General features: G+C 43.3%; 2 protein-coding genes across 2 annotated transcripts in view; one reads left to right on the top strand and one right to left on the bottom strand.

Moving 5' to 3' along the window:
* Positions 1–23,084, bottom strand: part of wwc3 (WWC family member 3) — a 28,161-nt gene extending 5,077 nt beyond the window's left edge. The window contains exons 1-15 of the mRNA XM_084548281.1: positions 22,668–23,084; positions 11,433–11,542; positions 10,972–11,172; positions 10,241–10,317; positions 8,953–9,032; positions 6,100–6,229; positions 5,465–5,614; positions 5,195–5,268; positions 2,860–3,108; positions 2,213–2,302; positions 1,562–2,133; positions 1,369–1,489; positions 905–985; positions 719–805; positions 54–249 (exon numbers count right to left, since the gene is read on the bottom strand). Coding sequence (XP_084404407.1) covers positions 54–249; positions 719–805; positions 905–985; positions 1,369–1,489; positions 1,562–2,133; positions 2,213–2,302; positions 2,860–3,108; positions 5,195–5,268; positions 5,465–5,614; positions 6,100–6,229; positions 8,953–9,032; positions 10,241–10,317; positions 10,972–11,172; positions 11,433–11,542; positions 22,668–22,813 — 2,364 coding nt within the window. The 5' untranslated portion in view covers positions 22,814–23,084. The remainder of the gene's footprint in view (positions 1–53; positions 250–718; positions 806–904; positions 986–1,368; positions 1,490–1,561; positions 2,134–2,212; positions 2,303–2,859; positions 3,109–5,194; positions 5,269–5,464; positions 5,615–6,099; positions 6,230–8,952; positions 9,033–10,240; positions 10,318–10,971; positions 11,173–11,432; positions 11,543–22,667) is intronic.
* A 2,390-nt stretch (positions 23,085–25,474) lies between these two features.
* LOC311491210 (putative claudin-24) lies at positions 25,475–26,183 on the top strand (the record flags this gene model as incomplete). The annotated part of the gene is made up of 1 exon (XM_084549069.1): positions 25,475–26,183. One exon carries the CDS (start codon positions 25,475–25,477, stop codon positions 26,132–26,134), a length of 660 nt encoding a protein of 219 aa, XP_084405195.1. The 3' UTR covers positions 26,135–26,183.

The raw sequence follows: 26,183 nt of genomic DNA, 5'->3' as shown, positions 1-26,183 counted from the left end.
ACTGCAGTCTCCGCTGGCAGTGGGGTTGTTGCTGCAGAGTTGTTCAGACCCACCAGTAGTTCCTCCTGAGCCTGAGGTCCCAGCGAGCAGACAGACAGCTGCAGAGCGCACACCGCCAGGGCGTTTGCAGGGACAGGAATGCGGAAGCCTTCATTGAAGCTCATCTGGCATTGTGGCTCCAATGCTGTACAACAGTAAAACGCACAGGCCCGGCCGGCGTCCAGTGGAATCAAGTGCACCTTCACATACCTGAACAACAATAAAAGATTTATAGGACACTGTTCGTACAGACTTTTGCTTATTGATGAATACTTTGCACTAGTGGTCCTCAGAGAGGTTCAGAAGAGGTTCAGCACTGACGCTCAGTAAAAGTCTTCTGGCGTCTCTAAACTTCACTAATATACAAGAGTGCACAGATATTGGTTTTCTTTTCAAACGTATCATTGACCGGCCTGTCAAGTCTACATCATACTAAAGCAGAGGGGCCGTTTATTGTGGAATGCAGCCAGACTTTCAATCCAAAATGTTACATGAAGCCAAACATAAAACATCAAAATAGAAAAACGCCCAATCTGTCAACTGTGTTTTTTACTTTTGACACAGACAGGATAATTGTGTTTCTACTAAGCTACGCTAATTAACTGACTGGTGTAGAAAAGTGAGAATGATCTCCTTCTCATCCAACAAACTGCAAAAAGAATAAGCTTAAAGTTCTCACACTTTGCAGCTGTCTCTCACAACTGACGTATTCAGGTTCTTGAGCTGTAGCAGATGCAGTCTGAGAGACTGAGATGTGGACTCCCACCTGTGAAAGTTCAACAAAGACTCTCCAGAGTTAATACAGACGTACTTAAAGGCAACGGGAATAAGCTTGCAGCACACATGTAGTCTACAGTTTACTCACAGGAGTCCCAGTTGGATCTGGGTGGGCTCGCTCACAGACGATGGCTCTTTCATGTATGACATCTCATCGAACTCCTCTGGCCTGTTGGAGCAGTAAGAAGAGAACTATTAATAAAGAGAAGGCTTTCCTCACTTACTGTAGAGGCCAGTCCGCAATGCTTGTAATTTATTTGTGCACTTTCCTTTTTTAGGCATTTAAGGCCATTTCTGTATGTATTACCTAATTCTACGACTTCAACAATCATAGAATTAGGTAAGAGTTAAAGATTAGATGAGTTTCCTTTACTTTACGCAGAGACTAACACTATTTGAAGGGAATATATCTCACTTAGGCACGAAAACACAAATACTCCAACAATCCACGTGTTGTACTATGGCTATTGCATTCTTCTCCTCTGTCACTAGATGGTGCAGAGAGCTTGGTGTTTATGTTGTGCTGTAGTATAGTGAGGGTCCTCCTCTCACCTCCTGCCCCAGGCCTCGAACACGCCGCTGTCTGTGGCCAGAGCGTCCTCAGAAACACCTGCAGAGACTCTCCTGGCTCTCCTGCCACTCCTGTTGGCGCTGTTTCCCCTCAGAGTCACTCCTACAGAGGAAAACTGTTAATTCAGAATAATCACCCAGTAGTCTTGGAGACGTGGGAGGTCAGATCACTTGCCTGTGGAGGTGAAAGGCGCCTGAGCCCCGCTGTCTCTGTGAATCTTGTTATCCAGCTGATGCGCGGCAGCAGGGCTGACCGTGTCCTCGCTGCTCAACATGTTGGTATGCGACAGGGTTTGTGACTGTGCCCGCAGCCCCTCTAGCAGACCGCGGCCTGCCTGCTCCATGTATTCCTCCGTCATCTGGGTGAGAGGGCAGTCCTGAGGGGCAGAGTGGTAGGGTGTGTCCATGGGAGAGCTGGGCGGTGAAAGGGAGGAGAGCGAGGAGCGGGAGGAGAGGGAGGCCAGGGACTGCGGGGTGTCGTGGGAGCGTTTGGTTTTGCTCTGCATGAGAGGTTCAGGAGTGAACATGGAGCAGTCTCTGGACATAGTCTCCAGGGGTAGCAGGTAACGGAGGTGGGGGTCAAGCGGCTCTGCTGCCCCGTCGTGGCGCTCGTACTGAGGGAGACCGTAGATGTCGCTGAAACTGATAGAACTCAGGGAGCCTCGGCTGGACGCCAAGGAGCCCCGACTGGAGGCTAGAGAGCCGCGGCTGCTGCTGGATGACACCGTCAAAGAACTGGCTGACAGGCTGGAGAGAGAAGAGAAAAGTGTTTAAGACACAGGCAGGAAATCAGAGAAGGAGTAATAAGAATAAGAGTGTGCTGCACCTTTTCAGCTGGGAGTGAAGGTAGGTGGTGATGCGTGTTGCCTCCTCCAGCTGTCTCAGTAGAGCATTCCTCTTCTCCTGCTGTAGGATCCTGTCAGGTAGTACACAGCATGACCAATCAGATTAAACAAGTCAAAGGAGCACTTCATCCTCTGGATCTTGACAGAAGGTTAACACTTAAAGACAATATGTGTTGTCTATCCTAAAATCCAAAGCTAGCACATCATCATCGTGTAACACATTTGTCTCGCTACTGTACTGCAGCACCTTACAGGTCCAAGATTTACCAGCACCTTCCCTTCATTTATTGTACAGATTTCACAGTAGTATGATGCTGCTTAGCCACTTGTGCGTCTGCATCAGTACAAACAGGAAATATATTTATACTTGTGGGGCTGGATGTCAATCACTGATGTCTTAGCAGCACTCAAATTCAAAAAGCAAGCAAAAAAGTTCATACATTTCACATATTAAGATTGACAGGTAGGTTACAATACAGAGTAAATTTAAATTAGGGACCCGGTGCCAATAATCTACCTTTAAACTGAAATATTTATATTTAAGTATTGACAAAGGACAACTGCAGCTGTCATCCCAGAAGTCAAAACCCCTTCTTCCTGTGAGAGAGTCGCCAATCGTTTTTCTCACCTCTGACTGGCTCCCTGGCTCTGAGAGTTGTGGGCCCTCTGAACTTCCTCCTCCAGCCTGCAGCGCTCCTCCTCGAGCTGCTGCAGTGTCTCCTGCGGGTGCTGCTGCTTGCTGACCAGGATGAGCTCCTGCAGAAGAGCCTCCTTCTCGCGCAGGAGCTGCATGAAGTCCCGGTCGCGGTCCGCTTCAGCCCGCCCCGACCAGCTCTCACTGTCCAGCTGTGCTAGCTGGTGCTGTATACTCTGCACCCTGAGAGAACAGCAGGTGGGATTTAATGGAAGGAAGAACTGGTTTGCCCCTTTTCTTTTTTATTAACTTCTCATACCTGGCACTGCTATGCTGGCATGGACACAACTCACAAATGTACAGGCAGAGCTTTGCAAGTACATGCTGCATCCACTTGGTTGTGAACATTTGTTTGCATAAACTTGGCTGGAGCCAAATGCTCCTGGCACTCTTACTCTTGTACAAACTGCAAAGAGTTCACAAGCCGCGATCAAGAATGAAACACCGCCTGCCCTTCGCTCAGATCCCACACTTCAAGATATAATGTTATTCACCAACCTCAGTTCATGTAAACAGTGGATATATTGTTTATGTTGTTTTTTTTCCACAGCGTTCATTTTGTGTCGTACACTGGGGAACGCCTAAAGCGTGACCTCGCCATACACTCACTCATGCTACTCAGAGAACTTGGGTTATGCAAGTAACCTTAAGATATATATGTAGTGGCACCAACTACAAACAACAAATATATTACAGGTCACAATTGCAGGATAAGTTCAGTCATGTCCATCAAACCAATCAACCACCATATATTGTATCACTGAATCTGAGACAATCTGGCTGAGAACACATTTTGAAGACATGAAGAAAAATATGTCGGCCCCAGCAGCTGTTATGTAAATGTATAACAGGCATCATTCAGTGGAGCTTTAATTATAAATAGCATAGATTTCCCAGGTTACTAGTTATTTGTAAACTGAAAATTCAACTCTGCCTCATTATAAATCCAATTTTGCGTCACTAAGGGTTTGGTATCACAGCATGAGAAATTAAAATATGACGGGGCATGAAGAATGCCTTTGATTTAGCTCTAACTTGTAGAAATAAGCTAATTTGTTTATGAGCAAATAATTGAATGACAAAATTCATACCAATCCAACTTAAGTGAAGCTCCAGACAGCAGACGGTTAACTTAGAATGTGAAGCCTGTGGAAGTATTCCTTAATAATAGTGCTATTTAATAAGTTGTTTAATAGTAATTAAGTCAGGCATTTGCCTCTTTATTTAGCTTCCAATCAGTTCTTTTGACATTTTCTTTCTGAAATAAAGTCGCTTTCTGGACGGCTCCATATTAATAAATGTATGAGAGGTTACAGGTAACATGTAGTGTTTAGGCCCAGCAGACGCTTCATGCTGTCACTATAATGACAGCATTCAGTTTAGTAATTACCTGAGCTACCTGCTGCATCGTGCCAGTGCTCTTACAGGTGTATAAGATGTTTACTCAGACTTAAATGGGAGCTCAGAGAGCGAGTTCTCAGCTCAGATGAAATAATAACTGTGTTTATGTGTGCTGGATTTCAGACACAGTGACTCAGTGACAGAGCATGCAAGTTTCCACAGGTCTCCCTTCTCTCTCCCTCTTCCTGATGTCATGGTTGGCATTGCTGTTACTGTGTCACCCCAGCAACATGAATCTTGTTAAAAAAATAATAATAATAAAAAAAAGTGCACAGAGCCAGCGTAATAACACAGTGACTGTCGTTGCTGCAGCTATCATCACCCTGCATCCCATTAAGGCTGCAAGACACTCTGTCTGTGCAGGAATGTATCAATCACAAGATAACCCACACCCCTTCATGACACACCTGTGCTGAATTCATAAGCAACTTCTTCAAAAACTGAGGAATTTCAGGCTCCATGCAATGTTGATTTTGCCAATGTATAATTTAGCCTGTGCTATATGTTGAGCTGGGATATATTTAACTAAACGCTGTGTATGTTAAACCACCTTGTGGAGGAGAAGGGTGTGCGCCGAGGCAGGCCGTGAGCAGCCCTCTCTCTAGCTGCGCACACAAAGGCAGCACACAGTCAGCAGCAGCGTGGCCAGGCAAGAATGTGACCACCCAGCTCATTCTGCTGGCCAGACATCGCTCAGCAGCCACGGCCACCGGGAGCAAATACTATTCATAACACATCCTCCCACTCTCCCAGTGGACAACACACGGGGCCCGACAAACGAGAGGCTGCTGACTGGGCCTGTGAGTCAGTGCTGCATGCTGGTGTGTCATAGTACTACGACTGACAAACAACAAACAGACACACTTACTTTTTCTTGGCTTCCTCATACTGCCAGTTGAGTTTCACTTTGTCCACCAAATGCGAAGAATCTTGGGAACCATACTTAGGAAAAATAGGAAAGACGAACTTTATTATAGGTGGCTTGACAGCACGGACTGCAGATTCATCTTAGATTCATCATTTCAGATATACACAACGAGGGGAGTGTAAGGAGCTGTCTGAGGTATAAATCATCTATCTAGTCACCATCCAATCATGATTTTGGGGAGGCATGGAGGAGTAGCAGAGCTTATCCTACCTCTCCCATGATGTCAGTCTGACAGCCAGTGTCACAATACTGCTGCAGATTGCACGAGTCACCCACTGTTCCAGTGCTGTTGGCCACTTCGCCGGCCGAGTCGTTGATTGACAGGCTGCTTTGGAAGTTAACCGTCAGCTTAGCCAGGCTCTGTGATATAAAAGAGTTATCAACAAAAAAAAAGAAAGAAAAAACATAATTAAAAAAACATGGGTCTCAAAAATAGTATGACATTTTGTTGTGAAGAAAAAATGTTGATTGGCAGCAGCAGATTTCAGAAGATATATTTTCCTGTGCCATATTTTAAAATGATTACAACCTTTAAAATCATCTGCTGCCAGTATGTGCTCATAAATAGATTAGTACATTGCCAGGAAATGCCTCCGCAAATGTGGACAGACAATCAGACTGAATGACCGGCTGGTTTCCACTTCATTATTCATTCTTTATTACTACATCGTATATTTTGCTTTGCTGACAAAATTGGAGACATGCTGGGTGATTCAAATGTCTGGAAATGTGTTTTATTTCAAGAGATGAGCACAACAGTGGAGGTTGACAGACACTAGAGGTCAGCATTGAATACGCCAGCAGCAACTATCACAGAAGTGATGAGTTGAAAAAACAACGGATACCTGGATGAGGTCCTGCCTCTCCTTCTCGCCGGTGCTGATGGCCTTCTTGATGCTACGTAGCTCGTTGAAGATGGCCTGAGCTTCGTCCAGCTTGTAGTTAGTCTGACTGCAGGACATCTTCCTGTCAATCCTGTGACACAAAAACACATGAGGCACATAAATGCCAGAAGCACAACTCAGCCCTTTAGAAGCTACAAACATCAATGTTTCATTCAATTTTGGACCCTTCCTGAATTTAATTTTAATCTGCTAATATGTTTGTATTCTCCCATTCTTTCCCTTGTTTTTCAGAGTTTTAGCATTTTGAAAAAGATGTCCAAATGATGTGTGCTTGAGTGTTATAAGCACAATGTCCTAACCTTATCTTGCTTTTCAGTCCAATATTCTTATCTGGGTTGTGCTATATACATATATGGAGTCCCGAGCTGACAAAATGTAGTAAAAATGAATAGTGATATTATTTTTTTCGTTATTGATCCCTCATACAGAAATCTTCTCTCTGAATTTAACCCATCTATTCGTTCACACAGCAGTGTGTACACTCGAAGCAGTGGGCTGCCACGTGCACAAATACAACTTATCTCGATACACAATCAATTATCAAAAACACAAATATAACGAAAAAAATCGAATATTTACTGACGTGGCATTACACTTCTGTCAGTTTTGTGCTTCCACAGAAGTCAGTGTTAAAACTCCTCCTCATCATCATATAGTTTAAACATTTCATTCATCCTTGCAGAACAGCTGTGCGCTACAGTATGTTAGCACATTCATGAATGTGCTCCAACATTACATCACACTGCTGTGGTGAAGATATCACATATTTATGGTGTTTTTTTATTTCCCATTTAAGTAAATTTTCTGAGATAGCAAAACTGATAGTAGAAAATTAGATCATTTTGAATGACACAAGAGTCTACTAGATGCAAGAAGTTTAAAATTAGAGTCTCTCATTCACCTAGTAGCAACATATTGATATTGGAGAAAGACGTCAGCGGTAAAAATGAATCATGAGATGAACATCTGAAGTATTTTTGTTAGGGAGGGAACATTTATGAATGACTCTGCTCCGTTTAGAAATACTGAAAGTTCATGTCACAGGTCAGTGTGGGATTTACGCCTCTACTGATGATGAAATTTAGTGAAAACAACAACTCGACACATAAAAACCAATCTGCATGATGCTTTGTGCTTCGCCAAGTACATCATCGTTCTTGTGTGTTTGTGCATGTGTGGTTTTGGCTGGTGGGTTGGGAGCTGGAGGAGCGCAGCACGGTGCCTCCTCCATCAGCGGACCTGGCACGTGGCCTCCCCTCTCACCACAGCCCGCTTCCTTCTCTCTCCTTCAACAGCAGGTACTGTTCATCCACCCGACCCTGCCTCTTCCTTCCAAAACAAGCCCTGCTTTGTTACCCCCCACCCCACTGGCAGGGCCTGAGAGTTTATAAGTTTATATGCTTAGCAAAAAAAAAAAAAAAAAAAAAGGCACTGGCCACCCCTCTATGCCTGCCTGTACCCTCCACCCACCCACTCAGTGTGCTGTAGACCAGCATGTATGCTCACTTTTTCTCCAATCAGTTAAGTTCTTGGAAGAACCCGTTGCCATGTTGGCCACAGAAACTGATGAAAGCATGTGCAGTATCTCAAAGTTTGAGAAATTTGTCAAGATAAGGTTGAACTCCAAAAGATATTTATACGCCAAACTGTCCACAAGAGATGAACTCCTGAATTCTTTGAGTGAAGTTGTGACGATAAGGGGGAGGGAGGTTCTACGGACTCTGTTCATTTGCTTTATCTGATGCGACATGGCGTGGAAAACGATTAGCTATATTGCTCACAACAGCTGAGATTTGGGATAAAAAAACAAAACAAAAAAACAACAGCCGTAGGGTCCCTCCTGGCCTCAACACCACTGGGCAACAATGGGACGCGCGTGCACACACACACACACACACAAACACACACACACACACAAGCAAACAAAGGCACAAACTCACATACGAGCACATACACACACAAAAACTCCAGAGGAGGATGCGTCCATGTTTTCTGCAAGCTGTGTATTCTCCTGTCTATTCTGGGAATCACTTGAGTTGTGTATTATCTAAGAGATAAGGGACTCTTTGCCAGGACTCAGGAAGTGCAGAGGAATTTGCTGCCAGATATCTCTGTGTTTTTGAAACTGCTTTCGAGTCCGCACCTCCCCCCCTCCTCCCCCTCTCCATGGAACAACTTCCTCTCCAGGCTGAGCCTTGGCTCCCTGCACTCCACTGGTGCATCCTCTTCCTGAGGTGGAGTCCCCTTTTCCATCAAAAACTCCCTCCATTTGCCTTTTCTCAAACACACTCCTTTTTTTCTCTCCTCTGGGAGGTGGAGCTTCTATTTCTAACATGAAATTTAGAACTGGTCAGAAATGTTCCCAGCACAGAAAGACAGTGTATGTATGTGTCTGAAAAGAAACACAAAGTAAAGAAAGACAAACAAGGAAAACCCTCTATAAAATAGAGGATGAAAACTGAAGGGTGCGGTTTAAGTTTATATTGTATTGTTAAGTTGTGGGAACTTATTTAAAACTGGATTCAAACATTATTTTATGGAATAGTCCCAAATGCATGTTACATTAACATGCGGCAGTTTGAATACTTGTTGATGAGGAGAAGACAAAGAGATGAAATACAGAAAGAGGCTGAACATAAAGGACAAGGCCAACGCAGAGGAAGGGTGAGAGGGAATAAAAAAGGGAAAAGGCCGCTGGGTGGGGAGCAGAGAGGCAGAGGGTTGTAGGAAGGAGAAGGGTGGCCATGGGAGGAAGGGTGGGCCTGGGACACACAGAGGCAGAGGAACACTCACTCCTGCAGGGTCTCCACTCCCATTTCCTTATACTGCAGCTCCTGCTTCACCTGGGCCAGCTCCTGCTTCAGTCTGGAGAGCTGCGGACACAAGTGAGCACCGGGTTACCATGGCGCACAATGGGCTTCTCTCACCACCACCGCCGGACTAAACTGCTTAGTCATGACTATTCACATACAGGAATGCTCTGCTATGTTTATACAGAGGTACACACACACACACACACACACACACACACACACACACATCTGTACACGCGCACATCCACGCAAACTAGATCACACACTGAGCTGAAAAGGTTCTGGAAAGATACGACAAAAATATTAAAGGTTTCTGCTGCTACTGATGCTTGTGATCTAAAAGATATTTTCGAGTGAAAAATGACCACGGTGATATCACTGGGTTTATCTCAGTATGGACTCGGAGGCTGTCAAGGATCAGCAGAAAGACTGTGTTATAAACTGAGGAGTGGCATCTGAAAAGGATAAGCATTTACTAGGCAGGGATGCTACACAGCTCCTAATGGGGCAGAAGTCAAGTCAAGGGACTGACTCAATCAGAGAACATTTCATGATTCAAATTGTAATTTCAACAAAATGAATCAGAAAAACATAAAAACTCTAGAGCTGAGCTAACAGCTCTGTACAGCAGCAGTGCTTGGAGCTAAATGCTAACGTCAGTATCCTAACATGCTGGTGCTAAGCAGGTGAAATCCTAATGTATAAATGCTAGCTTTTGCTAAATAGTGCTAAAATTAAGAGTGAAGATATGATTTCTATTTGACCTGATGGTGGTGCTAAATGAAAAGTTATTAGATCATCAGAGTTTTATAAAGTAAAATTGATATAATTTGATTGATTTTGGTTCACACTGATAGAGAGAGAGAGACGCCACATGACGCTACGTAAAATTATCATTTTTGTTGATTTACGGGTATCAACTACACTGTCAATATAATTGTCAAAAAACGTATTTGAGTTGTTTGAGGCTTGTTCCAGTAAAATGGACGTTATAATTTCGTCTTACTCATCTTTTCACTTCAGGCTGATACGTCCCTGACTCAGGAAAACCCTCACCCAGATGACTGATCTCAGAGAAATGTCCAACTTGGCCGTCAGTCAGTCAGGGACCTAGCCCCTGACTGACCCTTTGATGATGATCTCATCCTCGTCCTCTTGAGGCCCCGGGCCAGAGCCACAGTATCCTGTAGGGGCCACACCCCAGCCCCCTTCTCTACCCAAAAGGGCCCCTCACTGCAACCCATTGTTCTCCTCCGATAATGACTTACCCGCTCTCGTCTACAGGCTACTTCCACTTTGATTTGGTCAGGGTCGTATTTCGCATTTGAGGACGAGCCAGAGAGCGCTGTGAACACATGAAAAGAGAAGGGCAGAGAGGGATCAGCAGTTAGTTAATAGTGATCATTTTAAGGTTAAAGTTGAAGAGAAAGAGCTAATGGGGGATCCAGTGTCGTCTCCCAGCCTTTGCTGTCTCCGGACGCCCCTTGGACTCTTTGTGTGTGACAGCTGGCTGAAGGCAGAGGGTGAACTGGGTGGAGGTGATTGAGGGCGGGCTGAACAAGGAGTGAAGGCTAGTAAGATTTTCTATAGATCTACATCCACCCACTAGTTATTGTCAAGGAACATCAGCAATATTGCATGTCCATGCCAGATGATCAGGTCAGCCAAGGTCAGGTTTTTTGTTCCCATCAAGCCTTCAGTTTCACACTTTTCTCATCCTTTCTTTGGCTAAACCAACATGGACAATATTTCTTCAGATGGAAATCATTGTGATCACAGATTCCAGCTTAACCATTTACATGGACACTGAATAAAATGATCCAATATGAGATATGCCTTTACACGTTTCAAACCATTAATCAGAATAAAACTTTCTGGATATGTAGTTCTACCATGTGTCAGTGCAAACAAAGCATTTTTCTGTACGTTTTCAGAATAAAAAAAATGGGTAATGATTTTCAGTCAAGTAAGCGAACCGGAGGACATAAGTGTTCCTTACTGCTGGTGATGGAGCGGTTGTCCTCAGAGAGCTCATGGAAGAGCAACATTTCCTGCTGAGCCAGCTCCAGTCGCTGCTGCTTGACCAGGTACATCTCCTTCTTGGCTTTGAGGGCGTCCTGGGCCACCACAAGGTACTCCTTCAGCATGCGCTCCTGCTCCTGTCGCCATTGAGTCCGCGGATTCTCAATCTGGGTGGTCTCTGACAAAAAAAACCCAAAAACAAACAGAAGTGATCAATCAGCAAGTAATCCTATAAAGAAGCAACATTATTGGTCAGAAAAATGGTGGATTCATCTCCACACTGCACTGATATTCACTGGACACATAGTGTTTGTGTGAAGACTGAAAACAAGTTGCAGTAAAATCAGGTTATATTATATAATATACTTATATTATAATAATAATAATATGATTTGTATTCAATGTATCATATTTTTCATAGAGACAAAGGGCACTCACTGTTAATGTGGTCAATGTAGTAAACTCCCACTTGTTGGTCATAAACTTCCTCCCACCCGAGAGGAAGTTCATCTCCAACACAGTCAGCAAATGTCAGCGGTTTGGTGATCCTGAAATATATTAAAAAAAAATTCAGTGCAACAGTAACACCAGGAAATGCACACTTAAAAGCAGCATAAAAAAATAAAATGTGGGTTAAAATAATAAGTATCCTGCACTTTGTCTTAGGGGATTAATGTTTTTAACATATTTCTGTTAATTAATCACACCCAGTGAATCTGCATAGTAGTATTACACTGATCTATCTAGATTTATAGCATTTCCACTGTGCAACTGTATATTCTATAAACTGTTATTCTTAAAATATAATTTAACATCCTCCACTCGGAAACTGTGTTTTCTGTCTCTCACATTATGTAATTTTTCCTGTTAACATTAACCGGCCTGCAGGCTGCTCTGCCTCATTTATTACGTACATAAAAAAGGCGTTTTCAGTGCTAATCGAGGGGAAAGAAGCAAAAAGTAAACAGTCATTATAAAAAATATTTCTCAGCAGCCTGAATAAAATAATCTTCAGTGTCCAGACTTGTGAAACTGTAAATGAATGTCTGAAGACTATGTACTTAAAATCCTAACAGCCCCTTAATGCACTGGCTACACCAGCACTACTTAAACAGAATACAAGATATACAAGACAAACTCTGGTTAAGGCCATAGTTTCAAAATAAATATTGTATAATTGCTATATATAAAGAAAGTTACGATAAAATACAGCTAGAAACCTAACAGTGAACAACACAGCTAAAGCAGCAGAGCCAAATCCTGTGAAAGCTAGCAGGAGATAATGGCTATTCTTGATTCATGCTAGAGCTAAAGCTAAAGTTTCTCTAATGTTTCTCTCTAGCTGTGTCCTGTCATTGAAATATATACCTTTCAGTTAACCAAAAAATTATCTTTCTTATGTTGGTTTATTGCTATCACACACAATTAAGGCACAAATCAAGGCATGGAGAAATAAAATAAAATAGCCTAGCTTAACCATGTACTTGTAGCTAGCTAACTACTCATACTTTTTACAAGCAGAATTAATGACACATATTTACATTTATTAAATAGTAAATACATTATCATTTAAAACATGACCCATTTTTTTTACTGAAATTATTATTACAGAGATACAGTTTAATTTGTAGGTTGTGTAGGCTACTCATTTCATTGGTAAAAATTAATATACTGAAGGAAGCTTCATAAAACTCTTTTAAAATGTTCATGTTGAAACTTGACTTGCAGTGATTAATTGTCAACAGAAAAGACTGTGTTGACATAATGATTTATTAAATCTCCCATCAGCACACCCTGTGACTTGCTGTAACAGTGACTGTGACAGGGCAGAGCTAATGACATCAGGTTGATACATAACCAACCAACCAAACACATATCAGTGAGCTGTGAACCACTGGGTCTGATGACAGCAGTACACACAGTAACCGATTACCATCAATCAGCGCAGACAAAAGGGAGTCCAGCGGGACTGACCCCTTCCACCACAGTATGCTCACAATGCAGACGCCGCATGAGGCCTGATTCTGGCGAGGTATGCATACAATGAGGGGACGGCCCGGAGAGAGTCGCTGAGACATTCTGCACCGCATTCCTCAGGAGACAGACAGAGCAGCTCATACAGGCACTCAGGACAAACACACCTCGCTAGGTCTTACACTTCCTTCATTTAATGAAAAGAAAGAATTAAGGCAGAACAACACCAGCCCTGGGACACATGCCGATGATTCACATTAAAGAAAAGAACTGAATTACTCATCCATTATTTAAAAAAGTTGTTATTTAAGTGACATACTAGCAACTATGTCTAAAACATACAAAGTATTTCGGAGTTGTTCTGAATCCTACTGGATGATAAATCACATGGACCTGTCGAAAACCTTCAATGCTTCAAATTCAACTAACTCCCTTTGCATTTCACACATTTTTGGGAAATTCTACAGCATACATGTGCAGCTTTGCATTTCACAGTATGACAAAATGTTAAATAGGTATTACTGTTTAGCATTTCCCTTACACGCATTCAGAAAGTAATAGATCACAGAGAGCAAATGTATTATTATGGGACTGTCTTATTTTCTCAATTCTTTGGTCTGCTGCATGTTGTTTTAAAAGTCAATTTTCACAGCACAGAAGCCAATGCCAGAAAGCGTTTGACATTTTTGATTTGGTAATGACATGTTTATCAATTTTAAAAACGCATGCCACATTAGTCAGTCCACCAGTTCCCGATCTTTAGTTTAGCTTGCAACCCCTTTAAATATAATCCTAAGAAGCCGAATGCGATCCCTAGCTAGGGAAACACTGGACTAGATGAGAAACTTTTCATTTCATCTCTACGCTAAATTCTCAATACTGATCACCACCGCTTGGTAGAAACACACAGGACTGTCATAACATAGACCCAAAATCTATAAAACAGTGACCTAGAGCTGTAGCAGTCTCTTAAATAAATACAGAAATGTACCAACAAGCAGTAGCACGATGACAGTCGTCACACGAAGGATGTGCATTCAGTGCCAAACAGCAGGACAAGACAAACACGGTCGCACTCCCTACCTGTTCCTGCTTTAAGTGTTTGTTAAAGGTAAACAAGTGTCCAGACACTGCACTTGTAAACACTTAAAAAACACTCAGTCACACCTTCGCTGTCAGGTGTTATGTAAATAATGACTGAAGGAGAAACTGTGACATTTTAAAAGTACTAAAACAAAAGAACAGGATTATACAGTAGTTCTAGTACATTTTGGATTGAGTCTAAATTGTTGTAAAAACAGAGAAGACGACCACAAGAAGCTTTGCGATGGGAAGCTACGTGACGTCAGAGGGAGGTCAGTCTCCAACTGCTCTCTGACCTCCCCCCGAGAGAAAGAGAGAAAGAGTCAGAAAAACATGTCCTCTCACAGATCTGAATCTGAATATGTGAATGTTTGGTTTGTTGCGCAGTCTTGTGACAGCAGCTTCTGTTTTTCCGAGTCATGTCTTGTTCTTAGGGGAGTCTGTAACCGCTGCACAAGAGACTCACACAGAGGAAGACACAGAGCTGCAGAGGGGAAATGCGATGGCATGCACTAAGAGGAAGACTGAGACAAAATACACCATGAGAGACGTTCTCTGTACTTGGTAGCTCAGCATTTTACAGCCGCCTTTAAACAACAAGAAATATTTAAGGCAATTTCTGACAACCAGCCTGCCAGTACAGGTCTGACAGAAATAATTGAGTCATTCCCCTTTAAGACTGACACAGCGACCCCGAAAAAATCTGTGCTGACATTTCGACCTAAGACAGTATCCAACAAAGCCTAAGGCTAAACACTTATTCCTATAATAACTATATTCTTAAAGGACTATTATAGGTCCCCTATAGCACTACTGTAACTGCACAGCAGTTGCTGGCAGGGACTATGAGGGAGTTTTTAGTCATGCCAGCAGTGTGACTCTTTGAATGGTAATGTCTGTCTGTGGGTTGGTCAGTCCGCCACTTTGGTCCAGACTGAAATATCTCAACACCTACTGAACGGATCGCCATGGAATTTGGTGCAGACATTCAAAGTCTCCAGAGGAAAAATAAAACAATCACGCTGGTCCTCTAGGCCCACCATGAGGTCCGTGTCTTTGGCTTTGAGTGTCTCCACAGCAAAAATAATGGCACTAGGGTTAGGGTTAGCTTGTTTAATGTTAATCAGTGCTAAATGTTAGCATGCTAACAAGAAGTGGAGCTGAGATGGTGAACACTGTACCTGCTTAACTGCTGTGGCTCAGTAGGTGCAGGAGGTTGTCCAGGTTAGCTTTTTGATCCCAGGTACATGGACCACATGCTGAAGTGTCACTGAGCAAGACACTGAACCCCACGAATAGGTAGATGTGTTTTGTGACTATATAAATACAAGATCATTTACAAACTCACAGATGCTCTAACATGACTCCACTTTGGCTGTAGACTTATATTTTGTTCACTAGCATTCATATTGCTTTACAAAAAGCAACTTTGGAAAAGATTGACCAGCAGACTTAAAGTTTAATTAGCTAGGCTATAGCTGAAACAATTAAGTCTTCACCAATTTGTCAATTAATAGAAAACAATAAAGACTCAGAAATACCAGAATAGTTTGGAATACAGCACAGTCTGGAAAATCAGAAACAGTAATAAAGATATGTAATAAACTGACTTGAGCAAAAAAAGATACAGGCATGGCATGGCTGTAAACGACTGTGGTTATTAATAAGGGCCACTGTTTTGTTCCAAACTTTCACACATTCTCCGGGATCTTATTTCAATCTAAGAGGAAACCGAAAATGAGACAGATATCTGAAATGGAAAAAATAGAGGCTGAGAGAATGACAAGCATGATCAGCTGTGGAGGAATGAAATGCTGCTGGGCCTGCTCATGTCACACAAATTCCCAGCAAAATATATTTAGTTGTTGAAGACATTTGCTAATTCTAGAATAATCTGTGCCATCCTGGGTTGTCCCAGAGGATATTTCTATCTGTAGCAGCCCCTCCTCTGCGCCTGGCGACGGGCTGCTGCATGGGAAAGGCATGTGAAACTGGAGTCTGGGAGCTCGTCTGGTTGGGTCATCCCCACCAGGTCCTCAGCCCTTTGTTCCTGGGCTATAACAATTAGCATTTGCCAGAAAGAGGACTGCACATTCCAGTAAAAATAATATTGCTTCTTACATTTCATTATGGGACACGAGAAGCTAGGTTTAATAGTCTGGATGTGGGTTACTATCCGCCAGCTTAACCACAACGAGCTCACTAAGACTTGACAGCCACATGGTTTCGAGCAGCTAACAAAATTCAAAGCCGGTTCCTTTCATACAGTTCACTCAGTTCCTATTAAATTAAACACGTCGTCAATATCTCCCCCAACTGTTGTAATTTTGAGTTATCACCATAGCTCAATGCGGACGTATTTTTCTGACACTGGTGTTTAATTGTGTGATGGTTCACTATATAAATACACAAAACACAAGTGTGTAAAAACAACCAAAGCCAACCACAGCAGAAGACTGAAGGCCTCAAATCAAAATCACGACGACAAACTCATCCAGCCACTGAAAGTCTTTCATCATTCCCGCAGGCCAACGGTTGGAGTCTACAAATAAGAGTTGAGGCTCGACCACTGGATAACAAGCATTGCAAATGTAACCAGAAAAACAGCCATGTGATGACAGTGACACAATGTCTTGGACGATACCAGAAAATTCTGCGTGTTCCCCTTTTAATACCATTATGCAGCCACCTGCTTTCATTCTCATATTGTTAGGAGGTGACAGACATGGTATCTGAGAGAGAAAAAAAAAGGCCACAAGTGTTGTTGGCCCAAAAATTCCTTTCTGTGTTAAAAAAGAAATGTGAAAACAACTTTGGGAGGAATGTCCAGCCTCTCTGAGGGCCTGGTGCAGCATTTCAGAGCAAGGTCTAAAGCAGCTGACAGACAGACAGACGGACGGACAGACACCCGCTTCTGCCATTATGTGTTGAATCTTTTGGAAATAGGTCTCTATAAGTAGACCAAGAACCCTGTCTCTGTACACATTTAGACAGCGTCTGGACACATGGAAGGGGCTTGTCTTATTGCAAGCAGAACGGAGGTGAGGCAACTGTGACAAAAGTAAAATGGTCTGGCTATCAGGTCTGAATAGTTTCTTAACTAATATTACTCAAATATATGAGCACTTGGTAAAAAGGCTAAAGTAGCTCTTTAGAAGACCACTTTGTATACCATAGCAGGTCCCTCTGTAAGGACCAGTGCAGCATCCTAACCTAAATCATTTTAATAGGAATACACCCAATCTCCTTGACTGCAGTATTACAGTTCTGAGGACCTTCTCTTTGTAAGGAAGCTCTGACAAGGACTTCATCTTTATCATAATTAAGTCTCAATTCAAATTTATCGACATTTTAATCAAAGGAGCAGCTAAGCATTTCAGAAAATATCTGAGAATTGGAAAAGTAAACCAACTGTGTTGTTCTAAATTTGCAGCTACAGCCAGCAACCTTAGCAAGCTCAGCAAAAAGGCGGAGGTAAACGGCTGGCGTTGCTCTGTCCAAAGACAACAAATTCCACATTAGCAAGTCTAAAGTCCACTAAGTTTATATCTCGTTTCTGTAATCTTTACAAAACACGCAAAATTGACAACGGTGACACAAGTGGAGTCCGTGCTGGGTTTCGAGCTGGGACCCAGGCAGTAACTAGTAAGTAAAATACTCAAGCGCGTTACTCCCTGTGAAACCACAACTTGCCATTTCCACATTCATGTTAATGAATGAGCTTTAGAAGTGGTGGTTGAGGATTGTTGTAACCTTTGCACAGAGCCAGGCTCTCTCTTTCACCTGTTTTTAGTCTTTGTGCTAAGTTAAGTCAACCAGCGGAATGAGCATATCTTTATATTTACTATATATTTAGATATGAGAGCAGGATCAATCCTCTCATCTATCAGCATCTATCATAAGTCCCGTTTAAATTCCCCCACCTGATGTAGCATTTCATGAACAGTTCATAACACTCTAATGTAGACTAGAAGGAGCATTTGTGAACGACTCCTGTGAACAACACATAGCTAAGTGCTGCTTACACAAAGATGAGAAATGACTGTTAGACTGTTGATAGAGTACATTAATGAACACTTAAAAATGACTAGCAGTGTGTTCATTATACACTGATATAAGTAGGGTAGTCAAAGTTATTGAGTTTGTAACACACTAATAACGCATTCAAGCACACATTGTTTAAATGTGCAATTAATGTATGTACAATCTGTTCTGACCTCGGTCCAACCCGTTGATTGGGAAATCAGGAAGTACTCAGTGCAGCACTAACTCTGTGGAAAGGAAGCAGAGTCTCAGGTGCAGTCATAGCAAATAATTTTACGCTGTAGAGGCACTACTTCTGCCAATGCGAAAGTGCCAAAAAATGCAGGCCTGTAACAACTAGCGGCCAAGCGGCAGTAATGGAGCATCTTGTTGCATTAGCTGGGAACTAGCAACAAAGAATAGCATTTAGCCTAGCTTGGAAGCCTTAGTTTGTTTGGCAGTGTCAAGCTGGGTGGGCGTGTTTCAACAACCAAGCGCCATTTGGCCCGTCCCGTCCCAACCCCACCAGCGATGAAGCCCAATGCCCATTTTTGGATTATTCAAGAGGGGTGGAATCAAGCACAGTAAAGATGGCGACTGCCATGTCCAAGCTACATAATCCAATGGATGACGTCACAAGGGTTTGTCTAACCTTAATGAAACCCTCTTGCCAAAGTTAGACCAGGCTGCGTAACTGCAACACAGGAACATATTTTTTTGAGCATAAAGCAATCATCGAGAGAAAGAGGAAAAAAGTGCAATGAATTTGCGTTAAACATGCGATTCTATATTTCATTCTACTGACTGTCCTAGTTAAACACCATCTGCTGATAAACTGCTGAGAAATGTTAAATAGACTGTAGTCTTTTAGGCAAAATTAAGCTGTAAATGCTCATATTAGAACGATATCACACTGAGCTACAACCACATAAAAAGCTATTGAATTACAGTAAAAGGAGGATGATTGGTAGCAACTCTAACAGGGTTTCTATGTGATTTAAAAACAAGCTGTAAAGTACAGAAACTTACACGCCAAACTGAGTACACTACATTTTTCTCCCCTTTTGAATAAGAATTGTGCAGATGTGCGAAAGGGACAAAAAAAACAATGGTGGCCCTGAGCTCGAGGTCGGTCCACAGAGTCTGGCATGTCCTGTTTAGGTTGCAGTCTTCACAATATACACATTAAACACAAGCAACCTACAGGTCTGAGTGAGGCTGTTGAAAAGAGAGGCATCAAGCATTGATGCAAAGCAGAATTTAAGCTGTTAGATGGAGTTCTGATAGATGTAAATCATCCAGACATATGGGGCGGTCAGTTGGGGAAGCTGGACATCAAAGGGAAGTGGTTTGAGCTTCCAGAACAAGGAGCAAGGTGAAAGCTGATGACAAACATATTGTCCGCTCATGAAAAAGAACACAGAAAACACATGGGGCAAAATGACACCGGATCAAGCAATGGCATGTTCGTCACATCCCCCCACCAAAAGACAAAAAAGAGCCATCATAATGAAAACACTGGGGGAAGCAAAATAACAGCGGGGTTCAGCGCATGTGAATAACCTTTCGGTGCTGGAAACACAGCTCACCCTTTCCAGAATAATTGAATTTGGTGTGCTTTGTGACCAAGTATAAAGGCCTCCCTTTGCTGAGCGGCCGGCCGGCCATGGCTGTTGCATAACAGAGCTAATAAAGGAGGCCTACGGGGCCCGGGATGAGAGGAGGAGGTAGACACATGGGAACTGCCTCTGTTCTGCTGCTTTGTCTGGGGATGCAAGCAAGCAGAGCCCCTGGGCATTAGCGTAGGCATGCCTAACATAACGCTCATTCCACAGTAACGAAAAAAATCCACAGAACTGCTCGGCTTCTCTGCAAGAGCTGGCCACGAGCTGCTTGAGGTATCCATCGTCCTCAAAGACATAATAAGTATTGGAGGGATTTCAAGGGTTAGTAAAGTAATTTGTCAGATTATGTGTAGCGTAAATAAAAGAACCTGTGTTTCTATGCTATATGCTCAGAGATGCTACATCTGTTTCCCAGGTATCTGCGCACTGCGTTCACACATCAACCTAGTTTTTCACTACTCGCTGTCACCTAACCAAAACAGCTCCCTCTCCAGCCTGTCTGCTGCCTGCAGACGTCTAGCGTACCAGCAGGAACACACTTGAACTCTGGCTGATACGCATCTCCGTTACAGCACATCATGATCATCACTGACAATTATGTTTCAGTTCAATGGCTCTTGTGTTTTAGTGATTAGGCGATAATCCAGTGCTGACACGCCTCTCTGCGGGTCAGCAGACTCGAGGCCCGTGTTCAACCGCCGAACCTCGCTGCAAGCTGCGCAAAACAGCAGATCATGGGACTGAAGCACCTGCATGGACGGTCAAGGTGTCGTTTGGTTTCTTCGCAACTCACATTACGTCCAAAATATGGAGATTGATCACTGCCAGATATATTTTAGTGCTCTGGATCCCTAAATTTCACATTCTCATTGTCTCCTATACAAATTATCACTCCAAGCAAATATTGATATCTGATATTTTCAGATTAAACTTTCAGACAGTCCTTAAAAAAGTTAGGCAGAATTAAATACCAAAATCCCCATACTGAATATGTGGTGGACTCCAGAAAACTATGATGGATTTATTTTTTATTTTTTTTATAATTTTACTATTTCTTAGGTCACATAAATCACATACATTAAACAAATAAACTCAAGATTAATCAGTAAAGAAAAATACTATTAGTTGAAACACCTAACTGAGGTGATTTAAATACCTTACAGACTATATTCGGATCGTTTTTCTGATTCGGTACTTGCTTTGTCTTTTAATTCTCTGGTGAGTACATGATTTCATGTACCAGTATTTCACACTCAGTTAAAGTCTGTAACTCATAATGAAAGCCTATAATAAACATGTGGCACATACCAGACAGCAATCCTCAAACTATCAATCTTTGATTTCAGTTGTACTCAAACAGAGCAGCTGTCAAACCGGGCCTTGACAAGGGGAAACTATGAAACTCTTCATACTTCATCGCTACTCGTGTCATCCGCATCATTCTTTAGTGGCATATATGCAGCTGACAGAAAGAACTGCATTATTTGGGTTTTTTTTGTTTTAAAGAGTGACACCAAGACCTGAAAAGCTGACACCTTTTTGTATCCGTTGCATGTCAGCAGAGAGTCAGCTTTAACGCAATATTGTGATGTGATTTATTGGAAAGTCAGTATCAGGTGGTGACAGAAGACATTCTTCTGGTGAGATAATCTATAAATCACTGAGCGGCACCAGAACGAATGCACAAAACATTCTTTAGTCATGCAAACGTACAGCCCCAGAATCCCCTCCCTCATACACTGACAACAGTAAGATCCTGTGAAGCTGCTATCAGCTGCCTGTAACAATGGTTAATCAACTTGCGGGGAGGAGGGGGCCTTCACGGAAATCAGGTTTTTCTTATCTAGATTACAGCTACTACATTCCCACTGCTGCAAGAAACCTGGCGGAGAACACGCCGTAGCTACACATCGGTTTTCCTCCTTTCCTTTTAAACAACCCGGAGAGACTTAAATACAAACAGGACTCGTGTCTCCTGCCGCACTTGGAGAATTGTTTTAGCGAATTTCTGCCTTTCCCTCATAACTCATCAGAGTTAAAATACTTGCTATAATTCCCAGTAATCTCACAAAGTCTGCTTTGAATGCCTGATTAAGCCCGTTTCTGGGTTAGTGAAATCCCAGTCCCCACAAAAGCACATCCTTGCAGCTTTCCCAGTGGCCCAACTAGCATTCCTCACATATTTTCACAGAGATTTCTGGGAGTTGGAGTTTAAAGCTCCTGCTCTACTACGCTCCATTCTCTAAAGCAGCTAAACACACACATTAATGGTGACTTTGGGATGTTTGTGACATTAAGGAGTGGAATAATGAGCAGACACACTACTGGTCTCAAGGAGGTGTCTTTGTACGCTGGATAACAATAGCTCCCTGTGTTAGGTGTGTGAACCAGGATTGTTTCACGCCACTGGAAGTCATAAATCTACAGAGCTTACTGATTTGTCTGAATGACTGAGGCCTGAGATAGAAGAGACGGATTAATACTTCAGGTGAACACAAACAGGGTTTATACTGAGCACTCACTGAAACCAAACTCCTCTGCAACACAAGGAACCGGAAGATCTGTCTAATCCCATGTCCCAAACCTGTCAGTTTAAATGTTTTAAAGGGACATATTGGACAAATAAATGTGAGCTGCTGCACGGTAGGTAAGCATGGGCGTTACATCCCGTGTTGTGGCATGGGAACTCCTTCAAGACTTGGTGAGGCCACAACTGCTGCCAAACCTCAGCTGGTCCACCGGCCGTGGCAACACTGTCCCCCGCAGCTTGGTATCACATTAAAGGGGACGGAGGGACTCTGCTGCCCCGCTCCCTAAAAACACTGCCCGTCTTCCATTCGTCGCCCCCTCCCTAGAGCCGCCCTCACATCTCCCCCAGAGAGTTATGTAGTTTATAAAGGAGACTCGTTGAATTAACATGTCTTAGTGTGAGTGTGTGTGATCCCACTGCTCCCGGGCCTTGGCATACCTATCTCTGGGGTCAATCCATGAAGTTTGCCGGGTGTTGTGGTCGATATAAAACACTCTGCCGTCGTAATCCCGGGCTTCCTCCCAGCCCGCGGGCAGCGGCAGCTCGGAGCTCTCTCTCCGCTTACCGCCGCTGACCCACGGCATAGCGTCGAGACGATGAGAGGGCTGCAGCCCCCTGCCCTGCTTTTTATCCCCCCGAAAAAGTCGGTCTTCACTGCATTACCACGGGCTCCGCCTCGACGCGCTGGAGAAAAGAGACGCAGATACAAAACTTTCCACCGAGGTTCTCCGATGAAAACGTCCCGCCGGAGGTACATCCACTTTCTCCTGTCTACAACCCTCCAAAAAAAAAAAAAAAAACTTACTACGGCGCTCTCACGGTCCTCGGTCCTCCATGTTCGCCTCCTCCACCATATTTCATTCCTCCGTGTCCATATTCGGGAGCGGATTTGCATAAACGGTCGGACGTACGACTGAGCCAGCTCCCCCTGTCCAATGGGGAAACTTCAGAGCTCAACACGTTCATTAAAGCTTATTAAACACCGTTTATGTATTTAATATACACCCGGGCAAGCATTGACTGAGAAGCAGCATCCATACATTAAAGAAAAAAAACAATAATTAACTTTAATAACTTGCTGTTCTGATTTTCAAACAACTTGTTGCATGACACAACTATCCATTAACTTTAACACACACACACGCACATATATATTTATATATATATATATAATGAATATAGTATTATCAATACATAAATAAGGAACATGACTAAAAAAAAGCTAACAGTTCAAACGTGTTAAACTTATATTTATATAGACGGGCAACTCCCCCTGAACGCACCACCAGTCCCGTGGTTTGTTGTTGATTGCAGGATTAGTCCAGTGATGCAGCAGCGACACCTGGCGTCTGTTATAGGCTTAGCAGAAGAGCTGTCAACTCCCCGTCCCGGTGAGTCTGTGTTACCAATCTTTTATTATTTCAATATATATCGTGCGTTTGCTCGGCATTACACTAAATAAAATAGTTTTGAATCAAGTTACTGCTTACAATTCATTTACTACCTTACTGACACACATAATGCCCTGGGATAAGGATAGACGTGGTTGGAGCGTGTTATGGTATCTCACACTGTTTTTTTTTTTTTTTTTTTTTTTTAATTTTTTATTAAAAATATGAATTAAGCAGCTTCCTGTCAGTCTCGTGAGTTTTGACCGGAAGCGACCAATTTTATTTATTAAAAGTGGGAAAATTTAAAGACAATTCGGGAGAAGTGTTTGCTCCTCGGGGTCAATTAGACACCATGTGCAACAGCTACAAGACCAACTTACTGCAGTAAATAAGTGCATAAATATAAGTTAAAGTTGCAGATTTTCTTATTGCCAAACAGAATAAATCAACAGGACAGATAAATATTGAAGCGATCCGGGACCTCTGTCGACCCCTAGGCGTGAAGGAAGAAACTGCAGCAACACTGTTTCACTTATTTCCTCATAGTTTCTGGTGCAGTGACTAAAATTCAGGTTGACGTGAAATTAACTGGAATTTCCAGAGTGGCGGGATTTTCTGTCGTTAAATAGGTCTCTATTAACACGAGTGCCTTCTTCAGACCGGAACTTTTCTTCCGAAGTCGTGTTTCTCACACGGTGAAGATGATATGTGTGCTCATTTTTCTGGTGGAGTTTGGTGTTTGGTCAGTATCAGAGCAGTCAGCTGAGCGTTTTCTTGTCCGGAGGAGGAGGGGTTTGGCAGGCTGGGGATTTTATCTGTGCATTTTTTTGTCTGTGTGTTTTGTTTGTGGTTTGTACGACTGTCTGTGTGTTTATGAATGGGAAACATTTTCTCACATCACAGCTTTGATCTGTAACCTCCCACGATCATTTCCCACAGGCTATGGAGTGTTCATATGAGAGCACACAATAAGCTGCACTGTTGTTTCACATTCAGTCACATGCAGCAAAAAGTCAGACTGTCAGAGCAGCTCTCCAAAGATGATGGAAATGACAGTCCTGCTCATGTGTTAAATCGGTGAAATAATCAGAAGTAAATATCAATGTCTGAAGCCCTAGTTGTGCATTTGCATTGTCTCCCCTGTAAAAGCGCCTTTATAACTTAAGGGTGTTTTATGACAGACCAGTCAAAGTTTACGAGACAAACACTCTGATGACAGGGTGACCTCTGTAAAATTCATTTCTAATCTTAATCATACAGACATTATAGTATCTTTGGAGGCTGCCCAGTTTACGAGAATCTTTCTATTTTTTGCATTTGTAAATAATAACCTGACTGTGCTTGGTTGGGATGGGTTGACCCATGTTAATGTCTTTGCCTAATTACACGCCGATGTTGTTGCCTCTCAGGATGCAAAGAGTTGACATCAGGGAAGTTATTTATGTAACTTAAAATGCAAAAATAATATCCGGTCCACACGTAATGACGCCCCTTGTGGCCTGCAGTTTTAAGAAGGCATTTGACACTGGTCAGATGGTCTTGTCAAATAGTGGCCATCTCTGCCTCTGCCCCTGCTGCCCATTGGCACAGCAGCAGGAGCAGGAGGACCACAAAGGGGAGGGCCGAACGGGCCCCCTCTCCTGCCAGCAACAGAAGATGTGTACTCCTCTGAGTGGGAACTGTGTGTGAACGAGCTCCGAGTCCAGAGCCAGAGCGATCAACTCTAATTATCAGGTGCTGTGAGCAGCTCCTGTCCCAACTGGACATCAACAGGCCTCTCCATCTGAAGTGCAGCCAGAGAAGAAGAACTCTTGCGGCTCTGTCGAGCGTGGAGGCCCCGAGAGAGAGAGAAACATGGACACATGCGCCTGCGCTTTGGAGCTGCTGGGGATGCTGGTCTATATTGGAGCATGGCTGTGCGCTTTGGCCACCACTATCTTACCGCAGTGGCTCACCATGTCCACTGCACTGCTGCCGGTGGAGAGCTACGAGCTGGGCCTGTGGGAGACCTGTGTAGTCCAGGATGTTGGAGGGATGGAGTGTAGAGCTTACGACAGTCTGCTGGGCCTTTCCAGTGACCTCAAGCTGGCCCGCATCTTCATGTGCACTGCCCTCACTGTGGGCATGCTGGGAATTCTAGTGGCTATACCAGGACTTTATCTGGTCAACAGCTGTAAGGAGCACGGCGGCTTTCGAAGCAAGAGGACTTTAACCATCACAGGAGGGGTGCTGGCAATGATTTCTGGAGTGCTGTGTCTAATTCCTGTGTCCTATACGGCCCATTTAGCAGTGATACACTTCTTCGATGAAACAGTACCTGATGTGGTGCCTCGGTGGGAGTTTGGAGATGCCTTGTTCTGTGGCTGGGCGGCAGGATTCCTCCTCATAGTGGCCGGGGTGCTCTTGATCAGCTCTTGCTTGTGCTCTCAGGTGGATACTCAGCCTGTGCTGCAGCGCAGGTTCCACGTGATGGGTGCAGATGTTAACCACAGGAAGCGCTCAGAGTACGTTTAAAGGGTGAATTACATGGATAGAGACTGACAGCACGACACAATCACCTGTA

Source organism: Chelon labrosus (assembly GCF_963514085.1).
Source record: "Chelon labrosus genome assembly, chromosome: 7".
NCBI lineage: Eukaryota > Metazoa > Chordata > Actinopteri > Mugiliformes > Mugilidae > Chelon > Chelon labrosus.
This window is presented reverse-complemented; position numbering and strand designations above follow the sequence as displayed.